The sequence below is a fragment of the Agelaius tricolor genome, unplaced genomic scaffold (assembly GCF_023055355.1).
Source record: "Agelaius tricolor isolate 1412-34295 unplaced genomic scaffold, bAgeTri1.0.p SCAF_20, whole genome shotgun sequence".
Taxonomy (NCBI): Eukaryota; Metazoa; Chordata; class Aves; order Passeriformes; family Icteridae; genus Agelaius; species Agelaius tricolor.
The window spans coordinates 12848418-12867631 of NW_027269280.1; the positions used below are offsets into that span (position 1 = coordinate 12848418).

Here is a 19214-nt window from a genome sequence, read left to right on the forward strand (position 1 = left end):
AACTTGTTATTTTTCACAACAGGCGAAAAAATGTCGTTTCCCTAAGTACCAGTGACACACCAGGTTTAGCTTGGGAAGACTTTCAAAAATATTTGTGCTAAAAATAATATCAAAACTTTTGAGCACTTCTAGTGCTGTCTAAAATGGGAACATGCATTGGATTTATATGCTGGAAAACTTTATTCACAAACTAAGATTCATTTTTTTGGAAAAATAGCACATGAAAAGGGACTGGACACACAGATAAAGCAAAACTTTATCCCCTGGGAGCACCAAAGGATGGGAGTACCTGGAGGTAGCCTGCAGGAAGGATGGAGAGGGACTGGGGACAAGGGATGGAGGGACAGGACCCAGGGAATGGCTCCCAGTGCCAGAGGGCAGGGATGGATGGGATATTGGGAATTGTTCCCTGGCAGGGTGGGCAGGCCCTGGCACAGGTGCCCAGAGCAGCTGGGGCTGCCCCTGGATCCCTGGCAGTGCCCAAGGCCAGGCTGGATGGGGTTTGGAGCAGCCTGGGACAGTGGGAGGTGTCCCTGGCCATGGGAGGGACAGTTCCAGCACAGGGGGTGTGGTGTCCTTATGGAGATGGGGCTGCAGGAAGGGGACAAAGCTGGGTCCTCGCTCAAGCTGGGTCCTTGCTCACCCTGGCTCTTGAGCCCTGAGCTCTCTCTGTGCTGGGAACAGACTCTGGTTACTGGTTTTTAAGGCAAGTTTCACCTGTAAGTAGCTTTTAATGCCACATTTAGCAACAGAACAGGGATTTTCATACAATTGGGAGCAGCAAGGGGGAGATTCCCAGCTCAGGAATCAGTTCAGTATCTCACTGTTGCTGTCAGTCATTCAGAATTCCCACGGGCTTTTTTCTTTACCTGGCACAGAAAAAGGCTCTTGAAGGTAAATCAAGTTTGAACACTGGAAACAATAACAGCCCTTGCTAATTAGAAATGAGTCACTGAGTGAAAACTGATCCTTCAGTGGGTCTGAAGGCATCTCTGGAGGGTTGGGCTGGGGCAGAGGGGGAGGTGGCAGGGCTGTTGGGCACTGAGGAGTGAGGGACTGGCAGGAAACCTTGTGGTGTTTGTGTCTAATGAAGCCCAACAGCTCCTGCTCCTGGCCACAGAGGGGAAAATGGGATTTGGGTTGGTGGTGGGATACAACAGCTCTGTGCAGCCCTGGCAGGGCACAGGGAGTCCCTCAGGGTTCTCCCTGCACATTAAGGAATTTGGGTTGGATGTTCATTTGTAACTCAGGTAGCAGGGAATTGCTGGGACTCAACAGCTTGAGGGAACACCTGCAGAGCCATGTGTGCCTTCCATCCATCCCCTTGGGATTTCTGACATCCCTCTGGACAGGGAACTTGGGATACCTGAGCATACTGCAGTCACAGAATCACAGAATTGTGGAGGTGGGGGAAGCCCTCAGAGATCACCCAAACCCCTCTATTCCCCAGCCCTGCCAAGGCCACCACTGTCCCCTGTCCCCTGTCCCCCAAGTGCCACATCCACCTGGCTGTTCAATCCCCCCAGGGGTGGGAGCTCCCCCACTGCCCTGGGCAGCTGTGCCAGGGCTGGACAGCTCTTTCCAGGAAGGAATTATCCCAAAATCCACCCTGCCCCTGCCCTGGCCCAGCCTGAGGCCGTTCCCTCTGCTCCTGTCCCTGTTCCCTGGAGCACAGCCCGACCCCCCCGGCTGTCCCCTCCTGGCAGGAGCTGTGCAGAGCCACAAGGGCCCCCCTGAGGCTCCTTTGCTCCAGGCTGAGCCCCTTCCCAGCTCCCTCAGCCTCTGCTGGGGCTCCAGCCCCTTCCCAGCTCTGTTCCCTGGCCTGGCCACGCTCCAGCCCCTCCAGGTCTCTCCTGTCAGGAGGGTCCCAGAGCTGCCCCAGCACTGGAGGTGCCCCAGCAGTGCCAGCTCAGGGCACGGGCACTGCCCTGCTCCTGCTGCCACCCCAGGGCTGACACAGCCCGGGTGTCCTTGGCCTCTGGGCCCCCTGGGCACACCTGGGCTCGTGTCCAGCCGCTGCCACCAGCACCCCCAGGCCCTTTCTGCTGGGCCCTCTGCAGGAGCTGCTTGCTGCCAGCTCCCATCCAGGCCATGCAGCAGGAGCAGGCTGCCCTCTCCTGGCTCGCTGCTTCCCTGCATTCCTGGCTGCCCGTGGAGCTCCGTGTGCTTCAGCTTTCCCAGCTCTTGCATAAGCCCTGTCCCTGCAGAGAGCCCGGCTTTGGAGGCACCGAGGTTATTTACTGCCTGTGCTTGACTTTGCAGCTGGCCTTTAATGTATGTGTGGGAAAAGAGGGATTGGCCAGGCAGACCTTGCTTGGACACTCAGTAGGGCAGGAGAGCTGCTTTTCCATGGGGAACAGCTGCTCCTCCTGTCCTGGATTCCAGCCCCAGGGAGAGCCCCCAGCACGTGGGGACCCCAAACTCCCCCTGCCCCGACATTCCCGGCTGGAAGTGGCACAGCTGGGCTGTGCTGGCACCTTGTGGTGCCTGTGCTCCTCCTGCAGCGCCTCGGCTGCTCCCAGTGCTGGAATCTGATCCCAGCAGAGGCTCCACTGGGGCATCTCCCCAGATCCACCTGGGAAATTCAGAATTCTTCTGGAGTTTTAGGAGTTTGTAAGCTAAAATTGTCACTCTAGGTAGTGAAGATCAACTTGAGGATACGATGCCACTTTTATTCTGCTCAGCTTTTGATTTTATTTGAGGAAAATTTTATTGGGGAAAATCTCTCTTGCCTCCTCCATTGGCTCCATTGCTGAGGGGTGGGATAGGATTCTTGGAATATATTGATGCAGGAAGGTGAATGATCTGGTGTTTAGGGAGATCCAGGATCTGGGAGTGTGTTGTGGGATGCTGTGTGTGCCATGAGGGGATGGATGGTCTCCTCTGGATCCCCTCATTTTCACTGTGTTTATTTCCCTGTGCTTTTGCCTGGCCCCTCATCAGCCCTGGGTGTTCCACACCCTCACTCCTCTTCCCACCTGAGTCCCCTGCTGAGTTTCAGCTGCTCAGCAAGAAGGAACATCAGAATTCCACATTTCCCTTGGAAAGAAAGGAGAAAGCTCATCCTGACTTTCCCAGGGGAAGTCAGGGAGCCTTTCCCAGGCACCTTCTGCTATTCCTGGGACCCTGGTAACTCTGGATTTGCAGCAGAAGGAGCTAAATCTGGGGATAAACCTGCAATCTGCTGATGAACAGGGAACTTGAGGACTGATTGCCAAATGTTGAGATGAGTGACTGGGGCTGTGACTTAAATATTGGCAGGAGGAGGCTGGGGGCAGCTGGCAGGAAAGATGCAGAGCTGCTGCTGGGAGGTCTCCTGGGGCTCTTGGCCCTGCTGGGCTGAGGATATTTGGTTCCCTGGCTGGGCTCAGGAACCTGTCCTGGGACAAGTGTGAGCAGGGATCCAGCTCCAGCCTCCCCCAGGAGGTGCCGGAGGTGGAACACAAACCTGGGATGGAGGGAAGAGCCACTTCTGCAAGGATGGATGCAGCAGCAGAGCTGCCTTTTCCCATGGAAAATGACTTCTGATGGTGCTGTAATAACATTATGTTGGCAGGCATGCTGCTCCTGGAGATGGATAACCAGGGAGTTTTGACCTTAGTTATTAGATTTGTAGCTTCAACTAAAAATTTAGCTCTAAGGAGTGTTTCCAATTTAAAATGAGTCTCCTCAGGGAGCAGCTCTCCCTCTGGCAGTAACTCATTCACGAGGAACTCAAATATTCATTTATACTTAAAGCTGGGCAGGGGAAGGGAAAACAAAGAGGGCTGAAAGCATGACAAGATGATAAACACCCAATTTGGGATTCTCCTTGAAATGTGCTGGTAGGAGCTTAAACTGCTGCCAGAGCCTCCCTGAGGGGTGTGGTGGGTGTTGGATTTAGGAGCACAGTGGTGACAGTGGCACACTGGGTTATCCCTCAGCTCCTGACACGATGAAGGGAGGGAGGGCTGAACCCTTGGATGGTGTAAGGTGCTGACACTGACTTGGGAGAGGATGGAGGGCTACAAAAGCTGTTAATCCTTTTTAAACAGGGCCCTGGGTGCTGCAGGTGGAGGTTTTCCAGCCATGGAGGTGTATGAGGAGGAAGCTCAGGCTGAACATCAGGAAAAATTTCCTTCATGGAAAGCATTGTTAAACACTGGGAGGGGCTGCTCAGGGAGGTTTGGAATCCCCATCCCTGGAGTGTCCAAGGAGTGACTGGAGGTGGCACTCAGAGCTCTGGGCTGGGGATGGGGCACAGCTGGGACTCCATGGAGGTGGCACTCAGAGCTCTGGGCTGGGGATGGGGCACAGCTGGGACTCCATGGAGGTGGCACTCAGAGCTCTGGGCTGGGGATGGGGCACAGCTGGGACTCCATGGTGGTGGCACTCAGAGCTCTGGGCTGGGGACAGGCTGGGGATGGCACAGCTGGGACTCCATGGGCTGGGAGGGCTTTTGCAGCCTCAGGGATCCTGGGTGGTGGGGTGGGGAGGAGGCTGGTGCTCCCAGTGCTGCCAGCCCTGGGGCTGTGAGCTGCAGCACAGGCACTCAGTGCTCCCTTTCCCAGCAATGGTGCAGGCTGTGCTTGTTCCTGGCAGGATTCCCTGCTGGAGGAGTACAGCCTGTTCAGGGCAGGGCCAGGTGGAGCAGGCAGTGCTGCCATCCCAGGGCACTCACTCACCTGGCTGCTGCTTGGGGAGCAGTGGAAAGGGGCTGGGTGCAATTCCTGCAGCCTGCAGGGAGTGAGGGACTCTGTGGATTTCTGTCCCTGCTGTGGGACTGGCTCTGAGATCCCCAGCTAAGGCACTTCTCTCCTCCTTCAAGGCAAGGGTCCCTCCCTTCCCTCCTCTGCCCTGGGCTGCCTGACCCAGAGGAGCATTTTCCTGCTGCCTGCCCCTCCTTGGCATCTGGTCAGTAAGCAGTGCAGAAGAAATGTGCTGGAGGGTGAATGTCTGGCTTTAAACAAGGAAAGGAGTAAAAAAACCTTGAAATTGCCTTCAGGTTCTGCCTCTGCTCTCCAGCCCCTGGAATGAACCAAGGTCCTCCAGCAGTCTGGGAGCAGAACTGCTGGAATGTGGTGGAAAACTCACGTGTGAGCTCTTCCAACTGCTTGTTTACACTAAAACAAGGATGTTTTGGTTATTCCACTGATCTCCTTTTCAAGGGTGGATTGTGTAACTGAAGAATCCAAGATTTCCATAGCACAGAAACCGACCATGGCATTCAGTGTCACCAAGGTGGGGCAGGTGGGGGAGTTTCTTGCACTCCAGCAGCATTTTTGAGAGGAATAAAATAAATGGAGTCAGGAACAAGTGTTTAAAAAAAGCCAGTTGTTGGGCAGAGCTGTGGGAGAGCCTCTGGGGAGCTGTTCCTCTGGAGACAGCCTTTGTGGTTGGCCTTGGAGCACTCTGGATTCTGGGCATCCCTGGGTGGAGATGTGCAGCCTGGAGATGGGGCTTGAACTGCTCAGGACCTGCAGTGGTGATTCCTGGTGATATCCAGGGGCTGGAGCTCTTCTCAGTCAGGAAGGAAAATCCCCCCAGTAGAACTGGTAAAAAAACCCCTTTTTACTATGTAAATAATCTTTTGTTTGATTCACACAGGGCAAAAGAGAAGATCCAGTATTAAACTCCTTGCCCAGGGAAGGTTTAAAGTTGAATTATTTCTTTTTGGAAGTCCTAAAAGTGTTCTGACAGTGTAGGCACAATGAGATTGGCTTTTCCTGGGAGGGAGGAGAGAACCAGGAAGGGTTGGAGAAGAGGCCCTGGCACAGGGTGCCCAGAGCAGCTGGGGCTGCCCCTGGATCCCTGGCAGTGCCCAAGGCCAGGCTGGACACTGGGGCTGGGAGCACCTGGGACAGTGGGAGGTGTCCCTGACTATGGCAGGGGGTGGCACTGGATGAGTTTTAAGGTCCCTTCCCACCCAAACCATGATCCTGTGATATTTCAGACATGTTCACTTCACTCCTGTGTGTGTGAATTTACGTGGGGTGGTTTTGGGCATCATACTTTAAACAAGCAGTAGGAATTTGGGGAGTTGAGGGACACTCACCCCTCTAGAAAACACTGAAAAGAATCAAATGTTAAAAGCCCCAAAAGCAGCAGAGGATGAAGATGTGTTGAGTGTTTTGCAATACAAAGAAGGTTTTTGCAGAGGGAAGTGGCCACTTCTCCTTTGTGTCTGCAGGGGGCAGAGACAATCCCTGCAGTTGGAGCAGGGAGATAAATTGAGGGTTGGGAATAACTCTGTTCAAAAACCACAACAATCCCAAAGCAGGAACACCTGGAATCAGCGCAGCTGTTTTATTTTGGAATATTTGGGCATTTATGGGAAGAGTGTTTCAAGGCAATACTGGAAAGAGCATTTCAAGGCAATATTAGATTATATACAGTAAATGACTATATTTAATATCTCATCATTAGCATATCATAAGGTATCTCAGTTCAGGCACAAGTCCCCAGAATTTTTTTAGGTGATTTTATCCCCATAAAATTTGAAGCAAGGACTCGAAATTGGGCAAGGAATGTCTGTGTCACTCTTGACATGCAGCTCTGGCCTGATGTGTTCCAGAAGAGACCCCCCAAAAGGGGCAGGTTTTGGGCTTTTCCACTGGAAACTTGTAAAAGGTGAAATTTCCCAAGTTTCTGGTTTTTTTCTGAGCCCGTTCTCCATGTGCTGGGGCAGCGCAGCTGCTGTGGCTGAGGTGAGGAGAGGGAGGAGGAGGAGGAGGAGGAAGAGAAGGAGGAGGAGGCACCCGCAGCCCTGAGCACGGGGCACGAGAGCTGCGGAGAGGCGAAGGGAGGGGAAGAAATGAGGATATGGAGCCTGCGGAGGGCGGCCCGGGGCAAGGCTGGGCCGGGCTCGGGGCCATCCGGGGCTGCTCCCGCACCTCCTGGCCCTGGCCCTGTTCCTGTCCCTGCAGCCCCTCCTGAGCGCTGGATGAGGAAGAGGTGCTGTGGCAAACGCAGTATGTAATGCCCTAAACCCCCCTGGGGACGCAGAGCGGGCTGGGCTCTCTGGGGCAGGTGTGGGGCCGGGCTCCTTTGGGGTGTGCGCTGGGTTTGAGGTGCTTGGGAGAGCCCCTGGGCTTGGTCAGACCCTTGAATTGATTATAATTGGATAAAGTGAGGGGTGTTCCCATATGTGGGGGGTCCCCAGAGGGTCCCTGTGTGGGGCAGCCCTTCATCCCACCCTGCCCTGTGTCAGGCTGGAGCAGCCCCTCGGGGCTGGAATAAAATGGGGTTTAAGGTCCCTTCCCACCCAGCCCATTCCATGATTCTGCCCGGTGGGAGAATCCCTCCCTCTCTGAAGCAGGGAGAAGTTATTGTAGCTGCTCCAAATAAAGCATTTCCAATCGATTTTAAGGGAGGAGCTGGAGTTTGAGGTGGTTTGGTCCCACTAATCCTGGCAGGGCTTTGTAACAATCACCTGATGTTTTTATCAGTGGGTTGGGGAGGTGGATGTGGCAGAGCTGTAAAGATACCAGAAAATTAGGGATTATGGAGGCTTTCAAGATTAACTGGATAATGATAAAGGAGATACCAGGCTGAAGAGTGCAGCTGGGAGTGTTGTTGGGAATGCTCTGGAATGGGAAAACAGAATTCCTTAAGTTCTCCAGTTTGTTTTGGAATTTTATCAAACTTGGAAAAGAAGTCAGACTAAACCCAAACTGCAGCCATAATCTGACCTACCCACCTTGTCTTCTTCCAGGCAAAAAAAAAAAAACCTTTTAAATGGCTTTTTATATTTGATGCAGTTTCTGGAAGATGAATGATGTTTAGGGAGATCCAGGATCTGGGAGTGTGTTGTGGGATGCTGTGTGTGCCATGAGGGGATGGATGGTCTCCTCCTGGATCCCCTCATTTTCACTGTGTTTATTTCCCTGTGCCTTTGCCTGGCCCCTCATCAGCCCTGGGTGTTCCACACCCTCACTCCTCTTCCCACCTGAGTCCCCTGCTGAGTTTCAGCTGCTCAGCAAGAAGGAACATCAGAATTCCACATTTCCCTTGGAAAGAAAGGAGAAAGCTCATCCTGACTTTCCCAGGGGAAGTCAGGGAGCCTTTCCCAGGCACCTTCTGCTATTCCTGGGACCCTGGTAACTCTGGATTTGCAGCAGAAGGAGCTAAATCTGGGGATAAACCTGCAATCTGCTGATGAACAGGGAACTTGAGGACTGATTGCCAAATGTTGAGATGAGTGACTGGGGCTGTGACTTAAATATTGGCAGGAGGAGGCTGGGGGCAGCTGGCAGGAAAGATGCAGAGCTCCGTCAGTTTGGGAATGTGATCCTTATGGAGAGGATTTTAGTTTGTTTTTTTTTTTTTTCCATGATCCTGCCTTGATTTCCTGCAGCAGGAGTGGAGCTGTGTCTCCTCCATCCCTGCTGATCAGGGTTTGGGAATTAGGATATAATACAGAATATAAATGTGTGTCTGTGTATGTGTGGCCCTGTATAGGTATTAACTCTGGCCTCAGTGTCAAAACCCAGATCCTGCCTCCAGCTGGTCCTTGGATCTGATATCAGAGCTGGAAATTCTTGTTTTGAGCTAAATCCTATCAAGACCTTCCTCTTCTCTCCAGTTAAAATCCAATCTCTTGTGGTGGTCATTTTCCCCTTAAGAACTGCAGATTCTTACCCAAACCATCAATACATATGCCAATATTTTAATGAAATCTTTGTGTGTATGTGCACTGCCAGCATTAGTTTCCCTGGCTTGACTGCACATAGTAAAGATTGTGTGATCTGGCTGAATTTCTCCTTTTTCTACCTGGAATTCTTGCACAGTCCCTGCCTCTCTATTTAAATGTGTCCTCAGAAAGTGGTTCCAACTTAAAAGCTGGAATACAAACATTTCTTTCTTGCTGTAAAACCTTTGTAATCCAGCTGGAGTGAGAAAAAAATGATCAAATGCAAACTATTAATCCCTGTGGGTCCTGGAAATTCCCAGTTCCCACTCCATGCTCTGGGTCCCACTGTGCACAGGCAGCAGCTGCTGGGCTCTGGATTGGGATTTATGCCGAATTTTTCCTCCAGAATTACACATTCCCTTGAGACTGGGCAAATTAAAGCTGGGAAAATCCAGTGGTTTTGGAATGGAGGGGTGAGAAAATGGATCTCAGGGAGGACAGGGCTGGAGGAGCCTCCTGGGTTTGTTACGGAGCTGTTGGGATGTGAAATGTGACCGAGTGACTAAAATGGATCATGGACTTTCTGATAAAAAAATAAAGGAATTCTGGTCTTTATTTTAAGCCAATGTCCTAAAAATAACCTCCAGCAGCATTTAAAGGGACAAGCTTCCAAATCTCCCCCTCCCTTCCCGAAAATGCAGCATCCCTCTGCCTTTGGGGCTGGGTATCCACAGGCACCGCTCCGGAGCCGGTCCCAGCCGAGCCTGCCGGGCTGGGGCTGCTGCTGCCGCTCTGTGTCGCGGTTTTTTGGGCAGGATGAGGCTGTTTTCCGGCAGGGATGGAGTTAAGGGCTGCTCCGTGGTGCATGCTGGTACGAGGCTGCTTTGGTGATGGAGCCGTAGTGCCCTGCTAGCGGCATGTGCTGGGAATGGATGATGGGAAGTGTGGCACTGGAATAAGGACATTTCCCTGGGCCATCTCTCCATCCCTGTGGGTTTTCCTGCATCCCCAAGCTCGCAGCCATGTAGGAGTCGTGGCAGCCTCGGCAGAGCCATCCCGCGGTGGGGATGAAGGGTAGGGGCTGCTGGGAGACAGGATCGCTCCGCTCCTTCTGCAACGCCGGCTGTCTGAATAAATTCCACAAGGGTTAGTGGCCTTCCCGGCGTTCTGGATGCATCCCTGGGGCTTCCCTGCTCTGCTGGGCAGCGATGGAGGGGCTGCTCTGCTGGGGTGGGCTGGGGAGGAGGTGTTTGACCCCAGACAGGAATATTAGGAATGCACGTGTGGGATCTGCCCTGCAGGCATCATGTGCTACAGCCCTGCTGGGTTTGGTTGGAGATGGACAAAGTGTGGGGCTCCTGCTTTATCAGGTGTTTAAAAAATCCAGAATCCAGATTGACTCAGTTTTAATACAAAAAAAAAAGCAACCCTTTAAATTTGCTGATAATTTGTTCTATTCGGGTACCTTTAATTGCACAGGGTATTGGGCTGTTTGTCATGGGTAAATCAGCCCCTGTGTTGGTGTCAGGATGTATTTTTTGAGTTCTAAGCCAAATTCCTTTGAGTTCAGATGGAATTGAGAGCATTGCTGTGTTGGTCCTGTGCTGCTCCCTGCCCATGCCATGGTGAGAGGCAGAGCTGTTCTCCAGGAACACTGAGCTGTGTTTAAGGTGTGCACTAAAATGTCCTGTCTGTTACTGCCCTCTGTGTCATTCCAGGTGTTTCCCAGTAGAGCCCAGTGCTGGATGTGCAGGAGCACTGTCCTTTATGGGATAAAGGATGCTCTGCCCAAATCTGCACTGCTTTGGGACAGAAATCCCCATTTTGGTGGTTTTTCTTCAGTGGCATGAAGCAGGAAGAGGCTAGGGGTGGGTCCTGCCTTTCAGTTCAACTTTTGTGCTGCTTTATGGCAGCACTGACAATTCATGGAAGTGTTCCAGGCCAGGTTGGACAGGGCTGGGAGCAGCCTGGGACAGTGGGAGGTGTCCCTGCCCATGGCAGGGGGTGGCACTGGATGGGCTTTAAGGTCATTCCCAACCCAACCATTCCATGATTCATCAGTGGAGGGGCTGAGCAAAATCCAGTGGCTCACGATGGAGGCTGATGGTGAGAAATGAGGACTTGCAGAATGTTCTTTGCTTTCCTTGCAGACCAGAGGCAGCTCCCCTGGTCCTGGGCACTGGCAGCTCATCACATCCCATGTTTTATTTCTGTCCCTGCAGTGTTCCAAGGGTCTGCCTGCAGGGACCTGGGAGCACCTGGTGATTCACACCTGGGCCTTGTGATGGTCAAATCCAAATGTTGCTGCTTTGATGTAGTTTGGGATGATGGCAGGACACAGGGAATGGCTCCCACTGCCAGAGGACAGGGATGGATGGGATCTTGGGAATTAGGAATTGTTCCCTGGCAGGGTGGGCAGGCCCTGGCACAGGTGCCCAGAGCAGCTGGGGCTGCCCCTGGATCCCTGGCAGTGCCCAAGGCCAGGCTGGACATTGGGGCTGGGAGCAGCCTGGGACAGTGGGAGGTGTCCCTGCCATGGCAGGGGTGGCACTGGATGGGCTCTAAGGTCCTTTCCCACCCAACCCATGCCATGATCCCATGGTCCTGTGTCACTCCCCTCCCTCCTGTGGTCCTGTCCTGCTCTCAAGCATCGCTTCACCATAAATTATTTTATCAAAATGCAATTTCCTTCCCCCAGAAAGGGTGAGGAAAGGAAGAATGCAAATAGGTCAAATCAAAATTCAAGCAATTGAGGATTTACAGCTAGCTTCAAATGACCAAAAAAAAACCCCACAACCTTTTTTATCAAATCCAGATTGTCCCCTTCCCTTTGCTTCCCTTCTCGAGCTGTTTTTCCAGCTGGGTGACGTAAGGACATGCGTGTTCCAGGAGTTCTGCACAGAGCTTTACATAACAAGCCTTCAGTGGAGAATAAAATGCCCCAAACCAGAATTATTCTCATCAAAAGCTGAAACCAGTCTTGTGTGGAAATTTGGGGAAGGTGAGTGGTGAACACTGGAGAAATGGGGAGTGGGCTTGGGAAGTGCAGGGAAGAACCTGGGGAGAGGTTTTGAGGGTATCTGAGGTGAGATTGGGGTATTCCCATGGCTGGCCTGGTCTTTTTCTGCCCCCAAAGCATCTTTCCCCCATTTTATGGTGGTATTTTGGGCAAGCTTTGCAGTGATATGGAAAAATTTTCCCTGTCTGGTGGAGGGAACATCCATTTCACACATGTGGAGCAGATTTGACAAACCCAGAGGCTTTGGCCTTGGGACATGACAGGCAAATATTTGTCATGTTTTAACAGCAAACTGAACCCCAAAGCTGGGAAAATGGTGGCTTTTAAAACCAATTTACTGTAAAAACTGTGATGTGCAAAGTGTGTTGCTCTGGTAAGCACATTCCCCATTGGAAATGCAATATTTTGGATGGGAAAATCCCAAGGAGGCTTTGCTTTTCATTTAGAAATCCTCATGCTGTGATTTTTTTTCCCCTACCAAAATTTTGTCCTTAAATCCACTTTTCTCCTCAAAAGGAGCTGTCTGAATTATGTTTAAAATGCTGATGACTTTTAATGAGCAGCCCAGGGAAAAGCTGGGCCTGGCTCTGCTCAGCAGGAGATTCCTTGGGAACAGAGGAGCTCAGCCTGGAGGCTTTGGGTGGCTTTAGGAGTTCCTTTTGTGCTTCTAAGATAAAACCAATTATTGAATCTTTGGGTTGAATGTTCCAGAATGATTGGGTTGGAAGGGTCCTTAAAGTGCCACCCCCTGCCATGGGCAGGGGCACCTCCCACCATCCCAGGGTGCTCCAAGCCCTGTCCAGCCTGGCCTTGGGCGCTGCCAGGGATCCAGGGGATGGCGCAAATTGTGCCAGTGCTCTTTTGATTATACAGAGACAAAGGAAGGTGCAGGTGGATTTAAGGAGATGTTTTGTTCTGTGTTTGTGTGTTAAGGGGCTGATCTGGTTCAGTCAGAGCTGATGGGATCTTGGGTTTTGGGTTTGTAGCCAAATTAAGGAGGAAGGAGTGAGGTGCTGAAGTCTTTAGAGGCAGAGGAATGCAGACACTTCACTTGCTGTGCACAGAAAGGTCTGTGGGTAGCTAGCAGATTAAGATAATTGGCTTATCATTAGTTAATTTTGAGGATCTCAAAGCTCTTGCCAGTAGAAGCAGTGCTGTTGCTGCTTTCAGAGGGCATTTCCATTAGGAATTTCCCTCTCCAGCTCCATGCTGTGTGTTTGGTGCTGGGTTTCTTACCATGCCCAAATGCAGCCTGTCATTAATATTTGGTGGTGACATGGGCAATTATCCTCAAAGGAAACTCAGATCCTGGGCTGCACCTGGCCCGTGGCTTCAGCACACAGGGGGGACCATAAAATAGATGGAAAAATGCATTTCTCTCCCTGTGGACATGCAGAGTGTATTTATTTCATGGCCCAGCTAGGAACCATTGAAATGAGTGTTTCAAGTCTGCTCAGGAATGAGCTGGGTTAAATTTCCAGGAGGACCAAGCACAGGGTGGTGATGGACAGGCTGTATCCTGCTCCCAAAGCAGGTATGTTGATTCAGCCTTTATCCAGATTTATTTAGAAGTTTCTTGAGGTGGGGAGCTCTTTCCTGAGAGTTTTGGCACAAGGAGGTGCTGAATCCATGGGCTGCATCCTGGTTGTTCTGTTCCTGGGTTAAGAGTCTGGAGTTTGGGCTGGGGCTGTGCCCAGCTGGAGCTGCTGGGGAACTGGAGGTGTTTTATTGCAGCTTTAGCAGTGGTGGCTGCTGATTTATTTGTGGAAAACACTTTAAATCTGTAATCAGGGCTGGTGGATTCACCTGCTTTAAAATAAAGCCTGGATTCTCCAAGAGTCATGGGTCACTCAGGGTGCACTGATGTGGGGCCCTGCCTGGTGTCCTTTGCTGTGGATGGTTTTTCCAGGTGAAATAACGATGTAAGAATGTCCATGGAGATGTTTGGAGATGTTTGATGTTGTGGAATCCTTTTCATTTCGAGAAGTGGGAGCTCAGGGAGCTCGGTGGGAGCTGGGATGTCCAGGTGAGAAGTGGAAGGAAACCCTCCCCTGTGACTGCCCTTGACCCCAGGGCTGGAGGAGTGGATGTGGAGGTGTCTCTGTGCACTGGGCTGTGCCAGGGGGAATTCAGGCTGAGATCAGGGCAAGGTTCTGCCCCCAGAGGGTGCTGGCACTGCCCAGGCTGCCCAGGGAATGGGCACAGCCCCGAGGCTGCCAGAGCTCCAGGAGCCTTTGGGCAGCACTGCCAGGGATGGACAGGGTGGGATTGTTGGGGGGTCTGGGCAGGGACAGGGGTGGGACTGGATGATCCTGGGGGTCAGCTCAGGGTGTTCCATGATCCCATTCCATGATCCCATTCCATGATCCCATTCCATGATCCTATTCCATGATCCTATTCCATGATTCCATTCCATGATTCCATTCCATGATTCCATTCCATGATCCTATTCCATGATCCTATTCCATGATCCCATTCCATGATCCCATTCCATGATCCTATTCCATGATCCTATTCCATGATTCCATTCCACGATTCCATTCCACGATCTTATTCCATGATTCCATTCCATGATTCCATTCCACGATCTTATTCCATGATTCTATTCCATTATTCCATTCCATGATCCTATTCCATGATTCCATTCCATGATTCCATTCCATGATTCTATTCCATGATTCCATTCCATGATTCCATTCCACGATCTTATTCCATGATTCTATTCCATTATTCCATTCCATGATCCCATTCCATGATCCCATTCCATGATCCCATTCCATGATTCTCACTGGGATGAGTGTCCCTGGGGCCATCAGGGAATGGCAGTGCCTGGAGCTGGCCAAGCCCATCCTTCCCAGCAGTGAGCCCTGAACACTCAGCAGAGCAGCAGATCATGTGCTGAGGGCAGGGAATGTTCATCTTCTTTCCAAAGATGCCCTCTCTGCCCTGTTCCCTTTCTTTTTTAGCAGTTGTGAAGGTGGATTCCTGCCCACCAGCACATGTGGCTTGGTTGGGAGAGGGTGCATCCCCAGGACGTGCAGGTGCCATGGAAATGGTTCAGGGACATGGTTTAGGGTGGGCCTGGAGGTGTTGGGGGTTCATGGTTGGACTCAATGACCTCTAAGGGCTTTCCCAACCTAAATTATCCTGGCATTCTGTGCCATGGATGCACTGCCCTGGAGCTCCTGGTGCCGGCACAAGGCAGGAGCTGCTCTGCACCTCAGAGCTGATCAGCAGCAATCACTAATAACAGGAGTTTATTAGCTGTATCTTAATTACAAAGCACAGTAATTAGGGAGGAAGTGGCCATCCTGACAGCCTGATGGTGTTAATTAGAGACCAGAAATGCTGTTATAGAATTGGAAGGGAGATGAGCTCCCAGCTCCATCAAACAGCTCTGCAAAGAGAGGCCCTGCCTGCAGCAGGAGTGGATTTCTTTGTCTTTTCCCTTTTTTCCCTGATCTCTCTGCACTGACAGCCAGCACAGCACTTCCTGGGGAGGCTGTGCAGCGTGGAGTGCCCTTCTCCCTGCCTGTGCTGAGCTGCTGAGATATTCCAGGGATGGATTGGTTGTTCCAGGAGCTTTTGGCAGTGAATCACTGACAGGACCTGCTGAGCATGGCCTGGCCTCAGCCCCTCCTGCTCTGTGTCCTGCTGCTGGAGCAGCTGTCAGTGCAGCCAGTGCTGCTGTGCTGCTGCTTCCTGCAGGGATCAAACCTGGATTTCCCTGTGTTTCCACAGCAGGGACTGAGCCCAGGAGGGGCTTGGGGCTGTTCTGGCTGTAAAGGAGGTGGTGCCAGGCATGGGGCCCATGTGGAATGGTCCATGGCTCACCACAGGCAGTGAACTGTGACTTCCTGCTCTAAGCTGGGACATGTGACAGTGCCCTGGCCTTGGGGACAGGTTTGTCCCAGGGCCCAGAGGCCAAGGACACCTGGGCTGTGTCAGCCCTGGGGTGGCAGCAGGAGCAGGGCAGTGCCCATGCCCTGAGCTGGCACTGCTGGGGCACCTCCAGTGCTGGGGCAGCTCTGGGACCCTCCTGACAGGAGAGACCTGGAGGGGCTGGAGCGTGGCCAGGCCAGGGAACGGAGCTGGGAAGGGGCTGGAGCCCCAGGAGAGGCTGAGGGAGCTGGGCAGGGGCTCAGCCTGGAGCAAAGGAGCCTCAGGGGGGCCCTTGTGGCTCTGCACAGCTCCTGCCAGGAGGGGACAGCCAGGGGGGGTCGGGCTGTGCTCCAGGGAACAGGGACAGGAGCAGAGGGAATGGCCTCAGGCTGGGCCAGGGCAGGGGCAGGGTGGATTTTGGGAACATTTCTAAAGACTGAAAGGGTGGACAGGCACTGGCACAGCTGCCCGGGGAGGTTTGGAGTCCCCATCCCTGGAGGAGGTGTCCAAGGAAGGCCTGGATGTGGCACTCAGTGCTCTGTGCTGGTGACAAGGTGGGGATGGGGCACAGCTTGGACTTCATGGACTTGGAGGCTTTCCCTGCCTGTGGCTTCAGAGGGAGCAGGATTGAAATCCAAAGGCAGAAGGGATGGAAGCTGGGAGCCTTTCTGGGGCTGCTGCTGCCCTGCTGCCATCCTCCCTGAGCCTGAGCAGAGCAGGGGGGCTGGGAGGCTCCCAGCTCCTGCACGTCTGAGCTGTGCCTTTGGCATGTCCTGACCTTGGGGAATGGAGCAGGGTGGACACCTGACACCCCTGGATCCTCTTACCCCGGGTAAGCTGAGCCCTGCCAGCTCAGGAGGGGTTCAGTGCCCATCAGGAGGTGTCTGTGTCTCTGTGGCCTCACTGCAGCTCAGCCTGGATGCTCCGAGCTGAGCTTGGGGCCTGCAGGGATGAGCTGAGCCCTGATCCTGAGGCAAGGGACACAACAGCTGCTGGATTTGGGAGAAGGGAGGCTCAGGGGCTCTCTGAGCCTCTCTGGGTGGCCCAGCAGGGTTTGGGTTGTGCTGCCTGTGTCCCACCATCCCTGCTGTTGTGTTCTGCTGCTGCTGGGTTTTGCTGTTCCCCTGTGATCCTGCACAGCCGTGGGTGTGGCAGGGACAGAGCCAGCCCTGTCCCTTCCCTGCCTCCCTCTCCCTCTGCTCCCCCTCCCTGGGAGTCAGGGTCCTTGTCATCTTCTTGTTCCAGGGTCAGTGAGCAAGGAGAGAGCTGACAGGAGTGTAGGAGTGTCCTTTGCACATCTCCCACTGCTTTCCATGAGCTGGAGGAAGCCTGGGGCAGGATCTGTGTTCCCTGCTGATGGGAGACTTCCAGAAAAAAGCCATAAATGAATCTGGGCCAGATTCACTGTGGTGAGCCCCTGGGAGTGGTCCTGGCTACACCAAGGGTGATGTTATCCCCAGGGATCCTGGGAGCTCTCCAAGGCTTCCCAAGCCTCCCTCCCTGATGGATGTCAGGGCAGAGGCCATCTGTGAGCTCCCCTCCTCGCCCTGCTGACATTGGAGATGGACCTGGGGCTGGAAAATGTTTAAGCATCATAAAAAATGGATGTTCAGTGATGCAGGAGGAGACATCCAAGACCTGCCATGGTGTCAGTAGCAGCGTGCCAGGGTTTGCTGTGGTCTGTGGAAGAGCAGGGTGTCACCCCCCAGCTGTGACACTCTCACTTCTGTGAGTATCTGCACTGAAAAGATCTCATTTCCTCCAAAATATTGGAATTTTAGCTATTTGCCATTTTCTGGAGTTGTTCCTGGCTAAGGAAGCTGCTTGTGCCTGGCCCTGTGTCCTGCTCCTGCCTGTCACCCCTTCAGGGACTCAGGGACTTCTTGTCCCCAAGCTCATGGTGCCACCAGGCTGTGGCAGCTGCTCCATTTCAGTGTGGGGGAGTGATGCAAATCTATAGAAATCACTGGATACTGAAGGATTCGGTGACTAAAGGAACAGAAACAATTAATGAACAAGTTTTGGACATTTCCTGGCATGCTTTGGACAAGAACAAGTGACTGAATTATTTATGATGCCACTTTTGTCTGTGGGCCAAATATTCCCTTGGAGATGGTCCTGGAGCTGCAGGCAGGGCAAGTCCTGCCTTGGGTCAGGTGTGGGCTGTGAATTCAGAGGGCACAGAGAAATCAGAGCTGGGCTGGTTTGGTGAAGGGCAGATGGGAGATGTTCAGCTGGATGTGGATCTTTCAGAGGCTCAGGAAGGGACACAGAGGTCTGTGCCTCTGTCCTGCTGATTTGGATCTATCCAGGGATGAGAACTGCTTTCACAGGCAGCTTTGGGAGGGGTGGTGGGGAGGGTAACTGGATATCCAGGCTGACTGCAGATTTTGGAGTGATGGGGCCTCCTGCAAGGTCACCACAGCTCCCAGTCATGGCATGGGTTGGGTGGGGAAGGGACCTTAAAGCCCATCCAGTGCCACCCCTGCCATGGCAGGGACACCTCCCACTGTCCCAGGCTGCTCCCAGCCCCAGTGTCCAGCCTGGCCTTGGGCACTGCCAGGGATCCAGGGGCAGCCCCAGCTGTGCCAGGGCCTGCCCACCCTGCCAGGGAACAATTCCTAATTCCCAATATCCCATCCATCCCTGCCCTCTGGCAGTGGGAGCCATTCCCTGTGTCCTGTCCCTCCATCCCTTGTCCCAGTCCCTCTGCAGCTCTCCTGGAGCCCCTTTAGGCCCTGGCAGGGCCTGCTGGGATCCCTGGGCACTTCCTGGGCTTGCAGAGGAAATGAGGAGCTGAAGGTGATGCTGCAGGCACCGTGTGCCAGTGGGGCCCATCCTGGCTTCTCCCGCAGGGGTTCCTGGCAGGGGAGCATTTCCAGGTGTGACAGGAGGGACGTTTTGGATCCTATTTCCTGGATCCTATTTCCTGGATCCATCCTATTTGTAGTTCAAACCCTCACTGTCCCTGCCCCAGCTCTGCACCCACGCTGCTCCTGGAGTTCAGCACTTCGTGTGTCGCTGCTGTTCTGAGCTGGAGAATGAAAAAGTTTCTATTTTTATCAAGCCATTATTTTAATTTTTTAAAAATTTTCTTTCCTGGCAATGAGCTGCGCTGCTGAGCCCCCAATTATCTGCTAATGAGCCGTTATTTCCCTGTAATCACTCCTTCCCCTCCATGTTTTTGCTCATTGCTATTCACAAGTGCCCTCAGGGGACAGGAGGGACATTGGGCCTGTCCAGCAGCTCTAACTGTGACTCTCCAGTGCTCCCAAAAAGCATCAGCTGGGTTCATTTGATCTCCTGCTGTGTTCCCTGCCAGCTCTGCCCCTCAGATCCCTGTTCAGGAGCTTTCAGGGCTGGATCTGTACTTTTCCATAGGGCTCCCAACTCCTTATCCCTTTGGAAACAGGGAACAGAGCATTGTAGGCAAAAGGCAGAGCAAAAAAACAGCCACCAATCCTCCACCTCCTCCCAAAGCCAGCAAAGTGGCATCTTGGAAAGCTTCTTGGCTCCTCCTGAGAAGAGTTTTGGAAGGATTGTGAAGAAATCCACTGGAAAGCCTTGTGGAAGCAGCACTCGTGCCTGCCTGTGCTTCAACCCACACACATACATACATACATACATATATATATATTTAAATATATATGTATTTATAGAGTCACAAAATGGTTTTTAGGTTGGAAAAGCCCCCTGAGAGCA

The 19214-nt window shown here is 52.8% G+C and overlaps 1 protein-coding gene across 7 annotated transcripts in view; it reads left to right on the forward strand.

Moving 5' to 3' along the window:
* Positions 1 to 19214, forward strand: part of OSBP2 (oxysterol binding protein 2) — a 100949-nt gene that overhangs the window by 37042 nt on the left and 44693 nt on the right. The window contains exon 1 of one of the 7 annotated variants that reach the window (XM_071445793.1): positions 9604 to 9757. The exons of the other annotated variants lie outside the window; for them this stretch is intronic. Within the exon in view, the coding sequence (XP_071301894.1) occupies positions 9679 to 9757 (79 nt within the window). The 5' untranslated portion in view covers positions 9604 to 9678. Of the gene's footprint in view, positions 1 to 9603; positions 9758 to 19214 lie in introns of those variants that run through there. 7 annotated transcript variants of the gene reach the window in all.